We start from the raw sequence: 21234 nt of genomic DNA on the forward strand, positions 1-21234 counted from the left end.
ATGAAAATATACCTTGGGTGCATAAAAAATAACCCAGCACGGGTGAGTGTGCGTCAAAAAGGGCTAACGATGCATCGATTTCACTCACGAGCGAGACCTTGCGTTGGTTCTCCTTTTGTCGGGTCAGGGCCCGTTGTTTGTTCTCTCCGCAGAAGAGCGATGCATCGATCCGGTCAGCACTCTCGGGTCCAGGCAGGCCTTGCGTTGTTTTTACACGCTGAGTGGTGTTTGCATCAGAATTACAGCCGCACAATGATCCGAAAACCACGCAGCGCGGGTTGCCATCTCCCAGCCTCCGTCAGCGATGCTGTGCGTCATTTCTCCAGCTCCGTGTGTCTATTTTTTGGCCGCGTTTCCGGCGTTTGTTGATTTTCAGCCGCAGAGCCAGCGGCGCATCATTTCTTCAGCCTCAGATCGGAGTCACGTCGATGTTTTTCCCGCATGGCGCTCTCTGCGTGGATTTCCTCCTCTTAGCCTGCCGGCTTCTCCTTTCAGGATCCCAGGAACTGGATGGGCACCACAGGGCAGAGCAGGAGTCTCTAGGTGCCAGGGCAAATTTTTTTTTTGTGTTTTTTTTTGTTTTGTTTGTTTTTTTAGAGATGGGGAGCGACCCATTAGGCAAGGGTCGCTCCCCTGGGGGGCAAATTGTATTTAGACCATTTCTGCCCCGCATGGGGGCAGATCGGCCGATTTTAGGTCAATCTGCCCCCAGGGGGGCAGAAACCACTAGGCACCGAGGATTTTTTTTTTGCGCCAATGGCTGTGGATTTCTTCCTCTTAGGCTGCCAGCTTCTTCTTTCAGGGTCGCAGGAGCTAGATGGGCACCACAGGGCAGAGTAGGAGTCTCTCCAGAGACTTCAGGTGCTGGCAGAGAGAAGTCTTTGCTGTCCCTGAGACTTCAAACAACAGGAAGAAAGCTCTAAATCAAGCCCTTGAAAATTTCTTCTCAAGATGGAAGGCACACAAAGTCCAGTCTTTGCCCTCTTACTCTGGCAGAAGTAGCAACTGCAGAATAGCTCCACAAAACACAGTTTCAGCCATGGCAGCTCTTCTTCCTCAGCTCTTCAGCTCTTCTCCAGGCAGAGGTCCCTATTGGTTTCCAGAAGTGTTCTAAAGTTCGTGGTTTTGGGTGCCCTTCTTATACCCATTTTCTCCTTTGAAGTAGGCCTACTTCAAAGCAAAGTCTCTCTTGATTGTGAAATCCTGCCTTGTCCAGGCCAGGCCCCAGACACTCACCAGGGGGTTGGAGACTGCATTGTGTGAGGGCAGCACAGCCCTTTCAGGTGTGAGTGACCACTCCTTTCCTCCCTCCTAGCACAGATGGCTCATCAGGAAATGTAGACTACACCCCAGCTCCCTTTGTGTCACTGTCTAGTGTGAGGTGCAACCAGCCCAAATGTCAAACTGACCCAGACAGGGAATCCACAAGGAGGCAGAGTCACAGAAATGGTATCAGCAAGAAAATGCTCACTTTCTAAAAGTGGCATTTTCAAACACACAATCTTAAAATCAACTTTACTCAAAAGATGTATTTTTAAATTGTGAGCTCAGAGACCCCAAACTCCACATGTCCATCCACTCCCAAAGGGAATCTACACTTTAATCAAATTTAAAGGTAACCCCCATGTTAACCTATGAGAGGGACAGGCCTTGCAACAGTGAAAAACGAATTTAGCAATATTTCACTGTCAGGACATATAAAACACATTGCTATAGGTCCTACCTTAACCATACACTACACCCTGCCCTTGGAGCTACCTAGGGTCTACCTTGGGGATGTCTTACATGTAAGAAAAGGGAAGGTTTAGGCCTGGCAAATGGGTACACTTGCCAAGTCAAATTTACAGTTAAACCTACACACACAGACACTGCAGTGGCAGGTCTGAGACATGATTACAGATCTACTCATGTGGGTGGCACAACCAGTGCAACAGACTCGCTAGTATCATTTGATTTACAAGCCCTGGCACCTCTATTGCACTTTACTCGGGACTTACTAGTAATTCAAATATGCAAATCACAGATAAACCAATCAACAATACAATTTACACAGAGAGCATATGCACTTTAGCACCGGTTAGCAGTGGTAAAGTGCTCAGAGTTCAAAAACCAACAGCAACAGGTCAGAAAAATAGGAGGCAGGAGGCAAAAAGATTGGGGATGACCGTGCATAAGCAAAAAAGTCCAACACGACCCCCTACCAGCCTAAAGCCAGGGGCGAACAATCAATACCTTGATGTACTTCCCTGATTGGGGCGATAGACCAAGGACCCTGGCCCACAACAGAAGGGGCATGTTCCAGTTCTGCACCCTCCTGACTCCAGTTGGATCCCTCTGTCCATACTCTCAGGGCCCACTAAGCTAACCCTTGGGAACCCATTCTCCACATCTGCAGATACCATCTTTGCAGCACCTAACTTTACTTTGCTCACAGACATATACCAATGGGCAGATAGTACCACCAGGGCCAACACAGTGGTGTTTCCCACTCCACCCCTGGGGTGTGATTCTCGTCCCACCCCAGGGGCAACTCTGTCCACCAGGACAGCAAGCCACAGTCGGCCCTGAAAACTGTCAGGGATTAGGTCCCGACCTCAGGCCTCTAGAACCACTGTGACTGTGGAGAGTGGGGGGTGGTAGCCCAAGGTGTCTGGCACCCTTTGACCATTCTCCCTTCCACCAGGTCAGGGATAATAGCCTGACCCTGGTCCTCCCCTCTGGGGCTCTGTACCCTCCCTCCAGGAGCGGCACCTCCAGAGTTAAAAATTGTCAGGGTGCTTATAGCAGCAGTCCTGCACAATTCTTCCATCAGTGCAGGGGTGTTAACCTGCAGCTGGTCATCCTCTCTGGGGCTCTGTACCCTCCCTCCAGGAGCGGCACCACTAGAGTCAAAAATTGTCATGGTGCTTGTGGAAGCAGTCCTGCACAATTCTCCCACCAGCGCAGGGATGTTAACCTGCAACTGGTCCTCCAACCTGGGGTCTGTACCTTCAGGATGGACCAGGGCCAGGGGTGAGGCTTCCCTCCCCCTGCCCTCCCTTCAGGGGTCCTGCACCCTCCAACTAGGAGTGCCCCCCCAGAAGACAACACAGTAGGGGCACTGTTAGCAGTAGCCCCTTCCTCCAGGTCAGGAGGGACACTGTGAACCTGGCCTTCCAATCCAGGGTCTGTACCCTTATATTGCACTGGGGTCAGGGGTGAGTCTCTCTCTCCCCTGCCCTTACTCTCAGGGTTCGGCACACCCCCTCAGGGAGAGTACCCCTTGAAGTCACACGAGGGGGGTGATTGGGCAAACCACCCCCCCCCCCTTCAGGTCACTGTTTACCCCCTGCACCTGATCCTCCAGTCCAGGGTCTGAACCCTCAGACTGGACCACTGCCTGGAAACCCAGGACTTCCTGGGGGGCCCACCTACCCCCCAACCAGGTTAGATTTTTACCCTCTGAACCTGGTTATCCATCCCAGAGTAACCACCCTGCAGTTGGACCACTGGTGTTCCCTCATAGAACCCTCCTGGGCCTGGGACCAGATCTCGGGCACCTTGGGACTCATCCCATCCACATTCCCTGTCTTTTGAGACTGGACATGGGGTCCCTCACCCATCCCACTACACTGGGACCTACCTGGGACACTGCAATCCTTCCCTACCTCACCAGGTTGGGAACTACCTAGACCACTCATCTCAGGAGCACCCCCAAATGCCTATTCAGACTCTGGTACTCACCCAGAGGTCTGCCTCCAGTGTAAGTTCCCTGGGGTCAGAGAACTCACACTCCACCTGGTGTTGGCGTAGCTCTGGAAAATAAGGACTAGACATATGCTCCCCAGCAATTACATCACTCAGCCCCACATGAGTTAACCAAAGTACCCTTCACCCATCCATCCAGTGACTAAGTCTTTAAAAGGTACCTCACATCACCCTCCTGAGACTGGTGAGACAGTACCTGACTGTCCCTGACACTCAACCCACACTCTTCTGGGATATCTTCACATTCCATAACCAGGACTTCTACCTGGGGGGGGACCCCTCTCCCTGTCACTCTCACTTAGAGTCAGTAGAGTGTCCCTCCCACCATTAGTAATATGACTCCCCATGCCAGTTCCCCAATCCACCTCAGGGACCCTCTGCATCACTGGAGCTACCTCATACCCCTGAACCTCCTGATGTGTGTCAACTCCCTCCTTCAAGTAGGGCACCAGATCTCTGGGCATGTGAATTTCTTCAGCACCACTAGATATAAAATTGTTGCTGCCACCATTCCAGCTGGACTCAGTCCTCATGACTTCCAGCTCTCTCAGTTTGAACTCATAAGCCCAAATCATCTCTTTTATCTCTAAGTCCCTTTCCCACTCTTCAAACTCCCTTAGCCTCCTCAACTTTTCTGCCTCCAACCGGCGAGCCCTTGCTGCCTGTCTGTCCTGCAAATCTTTAGGAGTCAGACCCTTAGAGGACCTACTGCTACCTCTCCTGGAGACCTTCCCCCCAGGTGTAACAGGTACCTCTACTACACTACTGTGTAGACACAGCACTTCCCCATCCATATCCTCTGTGTGCCACCCAGCTTCCTTGGATGTCACCCAGGTCCTCAGTGCCTCCTGCAGCTCCCCCGGAGCTCTTAACAGGACAGGCAAGAGCTTTACAGAACTGTTTCAACTGAGCAACTGAGTACCTCTTCAGTTTCCCTAATTCAAACACAGCTCCAGCTGTTGCATATCCAGATTGAGACATGATGGCAACAAGTGCAAAGTTCCAACAGCTCCTCCTTCCTGATCAGGAGTTACCACTTGAAAGTGTACAAGGGAATTACCAATGCTGGCCTGTGAAAGGAGTAGGCCTCACTGCAGTGAAAATAAATTTAGCTGTTTGTCTCTGCCAGGACATGTACAATTTACAAATACATGTCCTGCCTTTTAATTACACAGCACTCTGCCCCTAGGGTCATTTAGGGGCTAATTTAGGGGTGAACTATGGGTAATAAAAGGAAAGCTTAAGGCTTGACAAGAGGTTTTCAGTGACAGGTCGAAGTGGCAGTAAACTGCACACACAGGTCTTGCAATGGCAGGTCTGAAATACGTTTGAAAGGCTACCTAAGTGGGTTTCAGAACCAGTGCTGCACTCCCACTAGTAGAATTTAGAGCACGAGCCCTGGGCACATGTTATACCACTTTATAAGGGATGTACAGGTAATTTAAATAAGGCAAATAGGTGTAAGCCAATTATACCAAGTTTTAGGGGAGATAGAGCACATGCACTTTAGCACTGGTTAACAGTGGTAAAGTGCCCAGAGTCCTAAATCCAACAAAAAGATACAGTAAAAAAATGGGGAGGCAAAAGGCAACAAGTTGGGGGGAGACCAATTGCCCTAAGGCTAATAGGTCCAACAGTGGTAGTGCAAATAAATGCCCTTGAAATTCTGGAAACAAGGAAGTGCTATAAAATCAAACCAGTTATTCCCAATGGCCTGTTGCCCAAAACATTCCACATGCATCTTGTGGAAAATTAAAACCTGCACTACTTGCGGTAATTCAATGTTATTACAATGCATCTAATTTTGAAGTCATCCTACAACGCAGGGAAGATATTGACGATTTCCACATCTATTGGCATTCATTTTAATGAGAATGACACCACTAGTTCCTATTAATTTTCGCAATGAAGAGCCATGGTTTTTTTCCTTTGTCCCAGTTGACAAAAAACATACTATCCTTTTTGAAGAGCCAAGGACAACGAGACTATTTCTTGGAAAGTCGTGAACCAGCATAACAGAAACCGACGGCAGATGATAACACATAATGCTGCTGAGAGACATAATCAGTCCTTGCTTTCTGACAATGGTGATTTAAAAGCAAACACGTGCACCATTAGCTGGACGGCAATCTGCTTAGATTTTTATTTAAATATGTTCTTGCCACCGTGCCACAACTATAAATGTTTCTTCTGAAAAAAGGCATTATATTCCACTTTAAAAACGTTGAAATTGGCTCACGCGCAATCCTTCTGAGCTTCACCCACAGAGCACCTGGAACACACGGTGCACCCTGAAATTAATGTCCTTGTCTCGCTGTCCCCGAAGCAATTGGTGCAAATGAGTTTATGAGACGTAATTCCTAAAATAGCCACAGCTGACGTAGGCAACTTTACGCCGCAGGAGCCCACAAATCATGTGGTAACCGCTGCTTTCGCCGTGTGGCTGATCGCATCTGTATGATAATGAGTGTTGATGGCAGCTTCCATTCTTAGCAGACTCTACCTGAATCGGCGACACTGTTTACAGTCTGCGGAATGAACGTGGGATATCAGTGGAATGTAACATCTCTCACTGTCAGTCACAACGTGGAGTGGATATACCGTCAGAGGTACCTAAAATAGTATTCATTCAGGTCCAGAACATTTTACTCTAAGGAGATTACTGAACCGTCGTGCAAACTGACACTTCAAGGTAACTAGTACTTTCTAACTTCCTCTAGTCTAATTTGTTAAGTTTAATTAGTTTGCTGCAATATACCCTGCAGCAAAGGTTTGTACTCTTTGGTACGATTTTGAATACAGAGATCATGTTCTCAAATTCACAGAGTGTGGACTAGGTTTAGCTGGACTGTTCCAACTGAAGAAGAACTAAGCTTAAATTGAATAAGGTTGGCTCCTGTCTTTAGTGGCAAAATGAGGACATATGTGACGTATTGCAATGCCACACAGACAAATCACCAGTGAATGGGATTAATTCAAACATTCCATCCAATACGTTCTAGTTTTTCTCACGAGCTAGTACTTTGACGATTTTTCTGAATACGTTAAGGAAATATTCCATTTTGTGATCTTAATGAATTTACTGCTTCTCCCTGATGCCAGTTTGACTCTACAGGTAGCTTTCATGACCAGATTAGAGACTCCGCAAGGTAAGGAAGGAAAGGGTTGCCATGATTCCAATCTACACATTTTTCCAATCAATATTGCACTATATAAGAATATGTCCCATCAAAAAGCAGGGAGCCCAATTGTTGCGTACACCACAGACAACGAAGTAGGGCTGTGAAAAGGTTTCGTTAGGGAGCAAAGTCTATTGTAGAACACAATTAACATGCTAATTGCAGTTTGCTAAATGTCCTGCACTTTCGACATTTAGGCCTTTGGTTTGTTCTTCTCCATGAACTAGCAGTAGTCCCTTGTGAGATCTGGTTGGTTTTGAAATGAATGTGCCCTTTTCTAGCTACTCTGGAACTGTATGAATGTTGTCAAGATTTCTTTCGTAAAATACCCGGTTTCAGTGTGTTAATTGGCTTCCATATAACTTTGCAGTCTGCAAGTAATAATTGCAGTATTCATTAGAATTGTTGAACATTCACAAGAGAAAACCGTTCCACACAACTAAAGTAGATGGGAACTGCGGCTAGCAGAATAAACACATAAATAAAAGACTTTCTTGGTTCTTTTTTGCATCCAACTTGCAGTAATAGTTGGTTACAAGATTGATCCATTTCAATTAGCTATGGGCCTCCACAAGAAAGACACACACATCTGCGCAGAGCCAATGTTCTAGAAAGTACAACATTTATTTGTATAGTAAGTGGTCTCAAGCCAGTGATCCCTCAGCCTCACTGGGTTGCATTACTAGGTGCTTTAGGACACATATTTCACAATGAAGGAGCATGCACTATAAACGATTCTCCTAAAATTAAAAGCATATGCGATAAAACTTGCTATTCAAAGTATAAGCATTACATCAACATAATAACATATTCAGGTAATTATGCTAAGTATTCTTGTGTTTACCAAAACAACAGCGGCAGCAGGGCCAACAAAGGCATAAAGAAGCCCTCCTTCCAGAGACAACCAGCAGCTGAAAAGGAAATTAAAACGAAACGTTTTTTTATGAATGCAACATCACTGATGTGGACATGCAAGAACAACGACATCTACTTGCTGACATGTCTCTAATTTATGCGGGTACACTCCTCTTAACACTGAACCTTCTCAGCCCTAGTGACCACTACATCTAGCTGGAGTAGCATGGTTCTCCCCTTAATTAAAGACTTTGCTTTTCAAAGTCGTCCACTGAGATGTAGGCATCCAATAGAAGCTGCAACATCGTCAAAGTATGGTTTAAAACAATTTTAAAACATTACAATTTACTTCCATCGATTTATTACGCCCAGAAGGGATGTCACTACTTAGTAGATCACTGAAGCACATTATTGAAGAAGAAAGGTAATTAAATGTAGACAAAGTAGAAGGAATAGAGTAATGTAAAACACTGACACATTTGGCCCGGTACACAAAATCGTTTTATCAACCATTGCCTTTGAAGGCCAGGAAAAAGCCCCATTATGTACACATGTAAATTCACAAATATAATTTGTACATGTACAGAGATGAATGAGTACAAGCTGGGTTGCATGTATGCAGCATGTTCTCATCCAAAGTTTGCCCTCAAACTGGTCATGAAAGGGTGCCACATGTGCAGATTCTAGATAAGCTTCATTTAGAGAAAGACGTGCTGGGAAATATGCTTGGCATACCTTCTGTTACTCAATGACAGTCCTGTCCCTACGCCAGGGTTTTCACAGGTTATGTTGAAATACAACTATACATGTTTTCTCTCTCCATGGTAGAAACTACATCAGCCATAAAACTCATGAGTGGTGGATTATTGATTTACATTTGCAGCAATAAATAAAGTTTGGAAATGAATCTCGAAGCATTGGCATGACCATCCCCTGTAAAGGCCATGCATGGAAATGGTGTGCTCATGGGTAATATGGGTAGGAACCCACTGAGCACAGCAAGCCCAAAACACTATGCACACATAGCTTATGGGAATTACAGCTTCTTTATTATGCAACGAGTGCACATCCGAACATAGGAGAGTAGAATATGTGCTTACTAGCCGGGTCCTCTACTGTTTGTGAATCATCATCTGCAGACTTGCATTCTATGTCCACCAGTTAGTAAGGGTAAAGTTAGCAACAGAAAATTGTCTGTAACAATGCTGCATCCCTAATTTACTGAATCTGGGCTACAATCAATTCCTACTTAAGGAGCAAAATAGTCCAGATTCTGAGCGCTCTTTCTTTCAGAGGGAACTTGAGTACATTGAAGAACATATCAAATTCTAAAACATCTTATAATATCTAATCAGCTGTAGTCCTAGCCAGAAGAATCATTTCCACAAGTCAACTAAAAGATGTGCAAAGTGGATAGTTCCCTACGAAATGCCCAGAATATCATGATATTTTTTGGTCCCACACATATGATTTAGGAGACCACTCTTTGACGTTCTTGTCAGACTTCTTTGGCTGGTCCCAGGAATGCTGTAGAGGTAGCATATTTTATGATCACCCTAGTAGGGTGACTAATACCTTCTGCAAAGTGATGCCCTAATAATGCGAAATGGTAGCAGGTGTTATTATGGAGAAAATTAATAAGTTCTATAAAGTGTAGCACATATCATTATGAATTTACTATATTTGTAACAGGGGTTTTTCCATCTATTAAGATGTTTGCAGTAGCTAAGAGGCCCCATGCATTAGCACGAATACAACTTCTAAATAAATAAAAAAAACTGTGCATTCTCTAAATTACATCTGATTTTCGAAAATTTAGCAAACATTTCTCAAAGATCAATAGACCACTACCTAAAACGAAAAATTTCCAATTCTTTCTACATATTGAGACCAAGGAAGTGTCTTCCATCTCATGCGACTCTCTAAACTGATAGCAAGCACAGGAACCGTCATTAGCAGCAAAAGAAGCCTGAATGACTTTAAAAAGGAGCATATTTAAATAATTAACCTCATAATCTTAATGCAAGACTGGTGCTTAGCATATGTATACAGGTATCAATCTTGTTAAATTTAGTATTGTCAAACCGGCATCCAGGTACACACCAATAGCTTGTTCTATTCTGCGATCTTGCATCATAGGCAATCACAACATCAATGGTTCCAGAATGTCCCTATGATTGATGATACATTTTGGATTGCATATCCTACTGTGGCATCATTCACAAGCTGGCTGCTTTAAAGTGTGTCAGGATTTCATTATTAAATGCTATATTTTATGTCATATTATTCATCTATGCACAGGCCTTTACTTTAAAATTAACTGAATCATCTAGTGCGGTTCATTAGAGAGTCAAATAAGAACTCATTTGGTATTAGTCGAGAAGAGACATTTGCTTTTTGTGATGCCTAATTTTTGCCTACGTCTCACACCTCCTCAAACCTGCACCCAACACTCAGTCAGTGATGATTTGTGGGACTGACATTAGAGGCTGGAATATTCACCTGTCCAAACAGTCTGAAGTAAAGGAACAACAATGGAAGCGTGAAGGCTGGTTGTTACAACGACAATCGACTACACCACAAAGGAAATGCCAATGACCACCACTTCAGCAAGGTGCAGTAACTTACTAGTTTGTGGTTCCATATCCTTTGGCCTTGGTAAAACCCATTGATATGGCAACAACTAATGCTGGTAATCCTGCAAAGAGAGAACAAATGCTGCGGTTGTTATCGAGGCGTCGACACTATCTTAATGTCCCTATCTGAAAATGAAATGTCTGACTAAACTACACGAATCGAAAAGAATTCCAATTTTATACTGAATGAATCATTACACAAAGAACAGTTCTATTGCTAGGCTTTTCTTTTTGAAGAGCTGTAGGGACAGCTGGGCTTTCAGCACAGCAAGCATTGCTTTTTAGTTGCTAGGCAACTAGTATATCTCCCCTTGCTGGAAATGAAGTCTAATACAGAGACGACATTTTATGTTCAAGGAGGCATACGTTTTTTTAGCTCACTGTTTTAAAACAGCACCCACTTTAAAAATCGTTTTAAGAAGCATAATCACATAAATTCCAAAAAAGAAAGAAAGGACCATTATCTAGAACGAAAATGTAGTAATGTATAGCGTTTGTCAAAACCAATTAAATAATTCGTCAGCATCCACTTTAATATACATCAGAAGTGCCCTATTGCAGATTCTTGCTGCAGCGCGTATTTTCTGCTTTGCAGAACTAGTAAAATAAAAACCCCTGGCATCGAATTTTCTCGTGCCCATTAGAAACCCACTAAAGGGATTTAAATACATCTATTTATTGACTCACCCCATCCAAGGCACAAGAAGCGTTTCCTTATGAGCCGCGTCCGGATTTTTCCAGTGACAGCCATGTATGACTGCCAGGCTTCTGTCAGTACCCAGCAGAATGAAGCCAGAAAAAAGAAGTGTAAAAATGCTGTGGTCATTGTGCAGATGTTCTGTGAGAAGACACAAGAAAAGCACAGTGGAATCAGAATCAGGTGAGCTGTTGGCAAGTTGATAGTGCGTCTTAATTCATAACATTTGGCCTTTACCAATGATATATTCACCTACATTTCATTGAACAGGTATCATTTCACAAATTCAGAAAGTCAAATTATTTAGAGCCACATGACTCATGTTGAATTCGGCAAATATTCAATTCTGAACCTCCTTCTTTTTGTTCCTTCTTGTACAAAGTTACCGACAGGGGGTTCCAAAATGACAACTGTGCATCCCTACAGCTCTCACATCATGTGATGAGGCAAGCAAACCAGCAAAGTTAGCAAATAGTTTTTCCGATGCTGCTAGAGAGACCCGTAGACGCCAATTCACCAAAATGCCAGGGTAGCAGAAAGTGACATCACACGCCCTTTGACCCTCTGTTTCACTCACAAACGATTCTTACACAAACACACAAATTCACACATGCAATCACCAGCAGGCACGCAAACAACATACATTCAAAAGCAATGTTTACTTCCACCCCAGCTACTATGGAAGGTCAAATTCCAGCTAATTCTACTTCATTTCTTATCACACTAATTATGAATAAAGTAATATTATTCACTATCAGTGTAAAAAAAAAAATACAAGGTGAGTGCAGCAATGACCGAGCTGCCCTTGTGTCACTGGCACTGATTTTGCCACCTCTGAGGGGTCGCACAGACAGTGCCAAGGGTCGTAAAGGGTAAACCAGGGGTAGCAGCTGCGGCCCCTGGCAACCCCTAAATGACGTCCAAGGACAGACCTTCTCTAAAGTTCTATTCTTCCAATAAGGGGTTCTGGGTGTACATACGTCTGTACTGCATTTCAATCGCACCATTTATGTACAACAGCATTCTGATGGCCCTGTGCCTTTAGCTTTATATTTTGTATGGGGGTGAAACTGTTTTGAAACAATTAGCCCACGTCTTTAGCACATTTGCCCTTTAACGTCCTGCTGCTGACAACGTGTTGCAATGAAATATCAATATTCTCCTCCTGCGACATAACCCCCTTAATGATTGCTTTCCCAAAATAAAAAGAAGTAACTTAATCACACCCAAAAGGTACAGTTGTCAAATGCCTAGCTGAAAGTGCTATGGGTGCTACAGACTCTTCCACAAAGAGAGCCCGAACTTTTGATTGGCCATAAAGCATTGTAGGAAAGTTTTATCACTTAGCATGCCGAACTCAAATGGTTAAAGACGTTGATACCATTTACATGTCAAATGCTAAAGTAGACTTTAAAAGACACAGACTCTCAGCTAAAAGGTCATTTAACAACTAACACACACAATACCTCATACCCCTGGCACAGCTTGACATGCTAGATGGGAATGCAAAACCAATAGAACACAATATGTCTATTGCTATTGAAGGGCAGACTAATAATTTCTATTAAAAAAAAAAAAAAACAGTTGTTTATTTGTATGTAGTGTCTTTCAATATTGTTTTATGACTTCTCTGGGAACTAGTTTTAAACTATTCAGCACACATATTACAAATGGAATAAAATAATTACGCTTTTCATGTTTTCATGTATCTTGCACTTTTTTCATACAATCCAGTGGCGTAACAAAGGCCCCCGCAGCCCAGCGGTGTGGAGGAGGTCCCAAGCTGGAGGGGCCCCTTCAGCACAGTACCATGGCGTTAGCCTGAGTGAGTCCGAAGTAAGGGCCCCTCCGTATACTTTGCAGGGGAGGGGTACGTTTCGTTACCCCAGTGATACAATCCTTGGACGGCAGTTACAGAGATGACCTTGTTTCCTTATGCACATTGCAACAATCAGTGACAGCGGCATGCCCTACATTGCTTCTATGTCTTGGTAACGTTCAACTGCAGGGGATGCTCTAATCCAAGGCACCTGGCTTTGTGTTTCATAATCACATAAATCTACAGAAAGTTTTGTAGGTCAGCCTTAGAATTTTGTCAGCGTGCCCTTCAGACAGCTGCATTGTTTAGTCAAACATCTTTTCAACCTTTTACAATAAACATTTTCATCTTTAATCACTCCCTCAACCATAAAAATACTCGTCTGCGTGTCTCATTTTATGTGACAGCTTCCATTAAACCGTTGACGGTCTTCAGGGTTTGAAGCTCATTTATGCCAGATAAAGTCATAACATGAGTCGCCTATATCCTGAAATTACAAACAGTTAAGTTTGTAACACACAACAAAAAGGACTGCGAGGCTTGGAAGAATTAATATGTATGCAGTAAAGGCAGAACGCTCTCACCAAACATGCTTTGCCACACCCTTAAAGGGCAAAACAGAACTTAAGACTTTTAAGACTACAGTTTGGAATTCGTTCAATTCTGCTTTTGGAGAAAAATCAGTTGCTGAATTTGACACTGAAAACCTGACACTCAAAAGTATTTTTTTCCAATCACTGCAGGGTTAATTCCCCACTTTTCACTTCTGATTAGGAAAAAGGCGTTTTGGGGTTCTTAACCACAGATGAATTGACGAGTGCCAGTTCTACCTTGACACAATTCAAAACAATTAGAGTTGGTGTGCTCAACCACAAGGAAGTGCTCTAGTGATCCCAGAACTGAGAACAATATTCAGCCAATAGAAAGTGGACAACAAAACTATTCAGCTGCGTGATGGTTATTTATTACACAAATTGGGTCATTCAGATCTTTGCTTCATCAGAACACATATAACATTGGTGAAAAGTGGAGACATCTACGAGCGTTATGCTCTAATCAAGAGAAAAAAAAACAATTGTTGGAAAAGTGATTTGTTAAGTTCTTTTTTTCCTTGTGTTTTGAATTAATGCATCCTAGTACCTTTATGCTGAAACTTGGACCAGGAATGCAGGATTGTAAATCGGGTGAAAAACGGAGTGGGAGATGCCAAGCTGGTGAAAAAAAGCTTAATCCTACAGTGAATGCCCAAGCATGTGAAAATATGTTTGAAATTTTTGCTCCAATGCAATAATTGGAAAAGAAAATGAACGGAACAGAAAAAATATCGATAAGGAAAAAGTCAGGGGGAAATTCAGAAAGGTATTTATTCGGATGTGAAGTAGTGCTAAAGGAGTAATACTCTTTTGAACTGGCTACAACATGTATTATTAGTGATAGTACAAGAAGGGCGTTAGTCTTCATAGTTTGTCTATTGTTTATATGAATATTCCGATTTTAGAAGTTTAAGGGCCATTCGCTGGTATGTAAAATAGTTTTCCTGTAGTAATCCTATTTTCTCACAGACACTGCACGTCTTTTCCACATTTCCTCTCTTAATTTACAACACACTTTCCCAGAGTCTCTCAACGAAAAAGCCCCCACCTTTTCCCTATCTGACTGAGGTCTGTTTTTTGTCCAAGCCACTCCTTTAAGTATAACAGACACTCTCCACTCAGTAAGAGGTGGAACTCCTGCTTGGGTGGAGCCAGAAATTCTATGATAACTTTGAGAATCAGTGGTAGTGGTCCCTGACGGTTTCTTTTGGTAGTGGGAGTGAAAGGAGGAACCCACTTTTGTTATGTCAGCTAGTCTTGTACCCCTGTCCCCAAATGGCAGTCTCTGCTAAGTGACCACTTAATGACAACACTCCTGCCAGCCTACTGCCAGAGGACAAGACATTCTTTTCTCAGAAGATTGTCCGCACCAAGGCGGCCACGGTTCTAAATCAGTTTTCTCCCAGGTAGTACACAGTAGTCTATCTCACAGTAACGTTTCCCCAACAAACTATTTTTCAGCCCTTCTTTAGATTTTTGAAAACTAGATACAATATGGCTTTCACTCATCACTTTAGCTTTTTCTTATGCATTGATATGTACCATTTATTTTATTTGTGTTTCTTCCTCTTACTAATTGCAGCTTTATCAACACTAAAAACAGCCTTATTGTGCAGTATCTGTGGGCGTACAAGTAATACTTCAAAAGTGACTTAGGTAATGTAATGACAGACTTTTCTAAATGGCAGAAGCACTTTTCCCTGGCATGTGTCACTACAGTGATCTGAAATTGCCGGCCAACCAGAGCACAATTGTGCCCTTTCAAGCCATACACATTTGACACACATGTGGATGGCAGAAATACTCATTGCTGCCACATATGTTGTTTATCTTTCATGCTACTGGGGCAATTTCTGCACCAAATTACCATTGCACAAATTAAAAGTTAAATGCGCATGATGGGTGCGACCAATTTTCTAGTACAGTTTTGCAGACCGAGTACATGCTCCGTGGCACAGAGTAGCAGTGCCACAGTGGACAGAGTCAAAACACCAGTCAACATTTTTTTAATGTAAGACAAAACTATTGGAATGACAATGCAGAAAAGATGAATTCCCTAAACCTACTATTCTGAGGGAAAATCATTGCTTAAGATGTAATTGAGCTTTAGGAGATGATCAGACACAACTCTACCCTGTTCAATTCCCAATTGTAATCAGACCCACATTTCAGGATAAAGACAGCCACCACAAGTTGCTTAATAACACTCATCTGATGTGTAGCAATACTGCCAACATTTCTTGTCCACCTTGATCTCCGTGAACTATTCAACACAAACTATCAGAAAGTACACACACTAAACATCCTCTCCTCCAATTGGGCGTCTACTGAATTTTCATGCAGTGGTAAATTTCTTACATATAGAACAGAATCCACCTATTCAATGTGGGCTCCTTTCGTTTGAAAACCATTCCATGTCATGCAAACCCCTAAATCTCCATATTCTCCTTAGTAATCTTCAATATCTACATATAGTCTTTGTAAGTTTTGACAACCGACACAAATATCAGTATTTATTGATTAACGTGATTAACATGATACATTACTGTGGCTGGAAACACTATCTGGCTTTTACATCAACTGGTTGAAGAACTGCCTTGCCACAATTCAAGCTTGGATGCCACAATTCAAGCTGAATCTCAACATCCATGAGTTTTCACTTATTCCCAATGACAGAAAACTCCACGTAATGCAATAGTAGCTGTTAAAAATGGGGTCTCTAGTTGGTAGTGGTTTGCACCCTGTCCAAGTGGGGAACCTCACTTTAGTCAAGATAAGGGAGTCACACAGCTAAGATGACCCTGCTCAACCCCTTGGTTGCTTGGCTCGAAGAGTCAGACTTATCTCTGAGGCAATGTGTAAAGTATTTATACACACAGAGTAACATAGTGAAAACACTTCAAAATGGCTTTACTGAGACATTTCCAAGCATCTGGCACCACCTGTGACGATGCACGGCGGGCCAGGGAGTTTTGTTTACCCCGGTTACAATACTTTGGAAAACGATGAGGAAACAAAGATGTTGCACAGAGTCAGGGAGGTGAGGTGTCGCTGGAGCCGTTGCCGTGTTAGTTACAGCAGGTCAAAACATGAGGTGTTGACTTTGCAATGTCGTGATCACACCATTGGGCCACAGGTGCTGTAGCAGAGTCAGGTGCCACGGTACTCTGGACTCGCGCTGTGGCAGGACTTTGGACAAGCTGCAACCATGTCAGGCCTGTGTTGTAAGTCACGATCATTACACTCAGCAGGGACCACGGCTCCAGTGCAGGCAGCTATGCAGGGTTAGACAGTGGCACCAGTATGAAGGTTGTTCAGGATGTCAATGCACTAGTTTCTCCCTTGTTGCACCAGAACTCACTCCCAAGAGCCTAAGAACTGGATTTAGCACCACTTGGCAAGTCAGGACTCTCAGCATGAGAGTGCAGACGCTGGCAGGTGAAGTCTTTGATGTCATTAAGACTTCTTAACAGGAGGCAAGCTCAGTCCAAGACCTTTGGAAAGCCTTTGGAAGCAAGATGTAGAAAGCCACATCCAGTCCTTTCACTCCCAGGACAGAAGCAGCAGGCCGGCACAATGAAGCAAAAAACAGAGTGGCAGTCCATCCCACAGCTTCCAGTTCTTCTTCCTAGCAGACTTTCTGCAGTCCAGAAGGATTCTAGCTATGTGTGTCAGAGGTCCAGTACTTCAATATGAGGTCTTAGTAGTGCACAAGACCCTGTCTTTCCCTGTCCTGGCCCCAGACACAATCCAGAGGGATGGAGACTGCTTTGTGTGAGGACTGGCACAGTCCTATGCAGGTGCAAGAGCCAGTTCCTCCCACCACTCTGGCTTTGGAGGACAAATCAGCCTGGTGATTGGCCATCAGGGTATGCAGGGCACACCTCAGCCCCCTCAGCTCTAGAGTGAATACACAAATAGCCAAACTGTCAACCTGACCCAGATGTGTATTCATTGGACAGGCAGAGGCACACAATGGTTAAGCAAGAAAGTGCCCACTTTCTAAAAGTGGCATTTTCAAACTTACAATTTAAAAACCAACTTTACCACAAGATGTATTTTATAATTGTGAGTACAGAGACCCCAAACTCCCTGTCTCTATTTGCTCCCAATGGGAAATTACACTTAAAAGATATTCCAAGACAAGCCCCATGTTACCCTGTCGGAGAGATAGGCCTTGCAATAGTGAAAATCACATTTTGCAGTATTTCACTATCAGGACATGTAAAACACACCAGTACATGTCCTACCTTTTAAACACACCCATTGTACTGCATTGGGTGTTCTTTAGGGGTAATATACATGCAGTAAGAGAGAAGGTTTGGGCCTGGCAAGTGGGTGCACTTGCCGAGTTGAAATGGCAGTTTAAAACTGCACACACAGACACTGCAGTGGCAGGTCTGAGACATGTTTACAGGGCTACTCATGTGAGGGTTGCAATCAGTGCTGCAGACCTACTAGTAGCATTTGATCAACAGTCCCTAAGCACACCTGGTGCACTATAATAGGGACTTCCTAGTAAATCAAAAATGCCAATTATAGAGAAACCAATCTCCCGTACAATTTAGACAGGGAGCATGTGCACTTTAGCACTCGTCAGCAGTGGGAAAATCCCCTGAGTCCTAAAGCCAGCAAAAATGAAATGCAGCACACTGTCGAAAACAGGAGGTCAGAGGCACAAAGTTTGGGGGATAAACCTGCAAAAGGGTTGTTTCCAACAGTAGCTCTTAAAGATCAACCTGGACAGTTAGTCTCCGTGACTAAACACATGTGTAATGTCCTGGACTCCTACATTGACTGCAACATTAACTACAACTCTCACATTGCACATAAAAAAGAACACCTTGTACCAACTGATCTTGCTCTATCTGGTTAAGTCCTTTCCTACATAAACCGTCCAGAACACCCACAAGTAAGCAGGTATTATCTCATTTCAACATAGGCAATATCTTGCTGTCTGGAATCCCAGGCACCAGCCTGACACTGTGGAAGGTTGTTCTACTTGAAACAACTCAGATCACAAATATCACAGAATTACTATCTCATTCAGAGAACTTCAATGGCTCCCTTGGTTCAGAGGCATCATATTCAGGACTGGATGTATAAACTACAAGGTGTACAGTAACAACACCCCACCTTACCTTGCAACTAAGATCAAGGTACCACTGCACTGTCATCTTCCAAATGCAAATAGGAAGGGCAGGAAGGAATATATGATACCCCATGCCTTCTCCTGTTATATACCAGGAGTATGGAGCATCTTTCAATTTCAGATTTGTTACACAACACCACTGTTAGACTTTTCATCCTTGGTGTGGTCTCTCTTAACTTTTTGCCTCTGTTACCCAGGTTGTTGATGTTTGCTGGACTCTTATTTTGCTGTTTATATTACTCTGGACACTTTACCACTGCTAACCAGTTTACAAAATGTGTCTGTAATTGGCTTATCCATGATAGGCATATTTGATTTACTAGTAAGTCCCTAGTAAAGCTCACTGGAGGTGCCAGTGTCTGTAAATCAAATGCTACTAGTGGGCCTGCAGCACTGGTTGTGCCACCCACCACCCACATAAGTAGCTCTGTAATCATGTCTCAGACCTGCCACTGCAGTGTCTGTGTGTGCAGTTTTAACTGTAAATTCGACTTGGCAAGTGTACCCACTTTCCAGGCCTAAACCTTTCCTTTTCTTACATGTCAGACATCCCTAAGGTAGGCCCTAGGTAACCCCAAGGGCAGGGCGCAGTGTATGGTTAAGGTAGGACATATAGTAACATGTTTTATATGTCCTGACAGTGAAATATTGCTAAATTCGTTTTTCACTGTTGCAAGGCCTGTCCCTCTCATAGGTTAACATGGGGGCTACCTTTAAATCTGATTAATGTGTAGATTCCCTTTTGAACCCCTCTGAGGACACTCACCCAAACCCCCTCACACCTCTGGGTATAGCAAGTATTTCTTCAGCACCCTCTCCCTCCACCCCAGGTGTCTTGTAACCCCTCACCCACATATACTGCAAAGTTTCCTCCTGTGCCATTCTACATTACATTGTAGCTACTCCTGTGTTTTATAAACAGCATACATACCTATATTCATTCTTACAATGGAATGCTATAGATACATCAATGTCACCGGGGTTTATTCCTAGTAAAGCCCCTATTGTCCTATTCAATAGATGGCAGCAACAGAAAGACCCAAGAGCAATAATAACTTGCTTGATTACCCAATTTAATGGTACCCAATTTATCAAACTCAGAAGGAGGAAAGGCGAAGTTGTTCAGGTTGGAATACAAACTTGTGACCTGCATGTCACAACGGGTGTCAGCAGTGAATGTTTACCTCAAGGGGCAATCTTTCTGAAAATTGAAGCTGTAAGTGATAGCTGGATTTCAGCCAAATTTAGATTTTTCCCTATTGCAATTATCTGGAGCTGTGGTTACATTTTATCATAACATTTCACTCTTTCTCAGGTAGTACTCATTTGGATGCAGTACTATGAGTTTGCATTTCTTTCTTGTGATAGCCCAGAGTTTCTGAAAGTTGTACTCTGTATTAGTAAGTGTGCCTCAACAAAGCACCTGCAAATCTGTCATTGTACACCCAGACCAGCTAAATAGTTCATCCAAAGGCTTCAGATATCGCAGTGATGATTTGATCACCCTACTTTTCCAAGCTGCTGCTAGGTGACTCTGTAAAACTGCACCTCTTATCTATCTGTATGTACATCATCCACAAACTTTTCAAGGATTTCTGGAAGGTTTTTGACTCTGCTTCTTAAGGGTCACTCCAATGTCTCTTTGCCTGTGTCCTATGACTGGAATATGCTCATGCAATCTGTATCAACTGCAATATTTATTGTTTTTTGATTGATGTGTCTAAATGGAGAGAAGCAAATGAGTAAAGAAAACAAGAGGGAATACATTTTTGTAAGTTACAGGTGCAGGCTTTATTTGGATCTGTGCGACAGCGGTGGAAATGATGCTCCTGGAAGGTAATGTATGGCTAAGAATATGGAGCATTTGTGAGCACAAGGGGACATAGGCAATAATGGAGAGACACAACTGTTTTGCACACACCAATGCGAATGTTACCACCCTTTGGTAATAGATTACATCATCTGAGAGCAGTGAGCGACTTCCCAATTTATGACCGTCCTAAATTATATAAATCCTTGCTCTGGGCATCGGTCATATTACTATATATACGTCAACCACTTTTACAATAATAAAAAGAATGCCTAAAGCCATTAGGTAAAGGATAAGCCTGTGCATCGGATTGGAATGGTAATTTTAGGGCCAGGACAACTCTGGGGTAACTGCTGTCTTTAGAATACCACTCCACCATCATCATAGTCATCTTCAAGACACACAACAATGGCATCAGTATAGAGATACCGTACATATTTTTATTTATTTATAAGTTATATAGCGCAAATACTTATTGCCTTATGGCTACTGCAGAGTTCCTAATTGATGGGAAATCAACCTTATTACAAAGATAGTCCATTATCAACATTACCATCCTTTAGGGAATGTTTCAGCTCGAATTAGGGCCTACTAACGCCTGGGAGTAGGAATCAGAAGCTTGGTCGTAGATACACTTTCTGGGCCACAAAGCAATAGACCCAGAAGATATGCCCTGAGGCTTGGTCAATGTCATAGAGGTAGCTATACTGAAAATGACGCATGTTGTAGGTAGACGCATGTTCCCT

At 43.3% G+C, this 21234-nt stretch overlaps 1 protein-coding gene across 14 annotated transcripts in view; it reads right to left on the reverse strand.

Moving 5' to 3' along the window:
• ADGRB3 (adhesion G protein-coupled receptor B3) overlaps positions 1-21234 on the reverse strand; it is a 1499072-nt gene that overhangs the window by 165747 nt on the left and 1312091 nt on the right. For all 14 annotated transcript variants that reach the window (XM_069235737.1, XM_069235727.1, XM_069235726.1 and 11 more), the window contains 3 exons: positions 11105-11255; positions 10410-10479; positions 7771-7837 (listed from right to left, as the gene is read on the reverse strand). In XM_069235737.1, coding sequence (XP_069091838.1) covers positions 7771-7837; positions 10410-10479; positions 11105-11255 — 288 coding nt within the window. The remainder of the gene's footprint in view (positions 1-7770; positions 7838-10409; positions 10480-11104; positions 11256-21234) is intronic.

Source organism: Pleurodeles waltl, chromosome 5 (genome assembly GCF_031143425.1).
Source record: "Pleurodeles waltl isolate 20211129_DDA chromosome 5, aPleWal1.hap1.20221129, whole genome shotgun sequence".
Classification (NCBI taxonomy): domain Eukaryota; kingdom Metazoa; phylum Chordata; class Amphibia; order Caudata; family Salamandridae; genus Pleurodeles; species Pleurodeles waltl.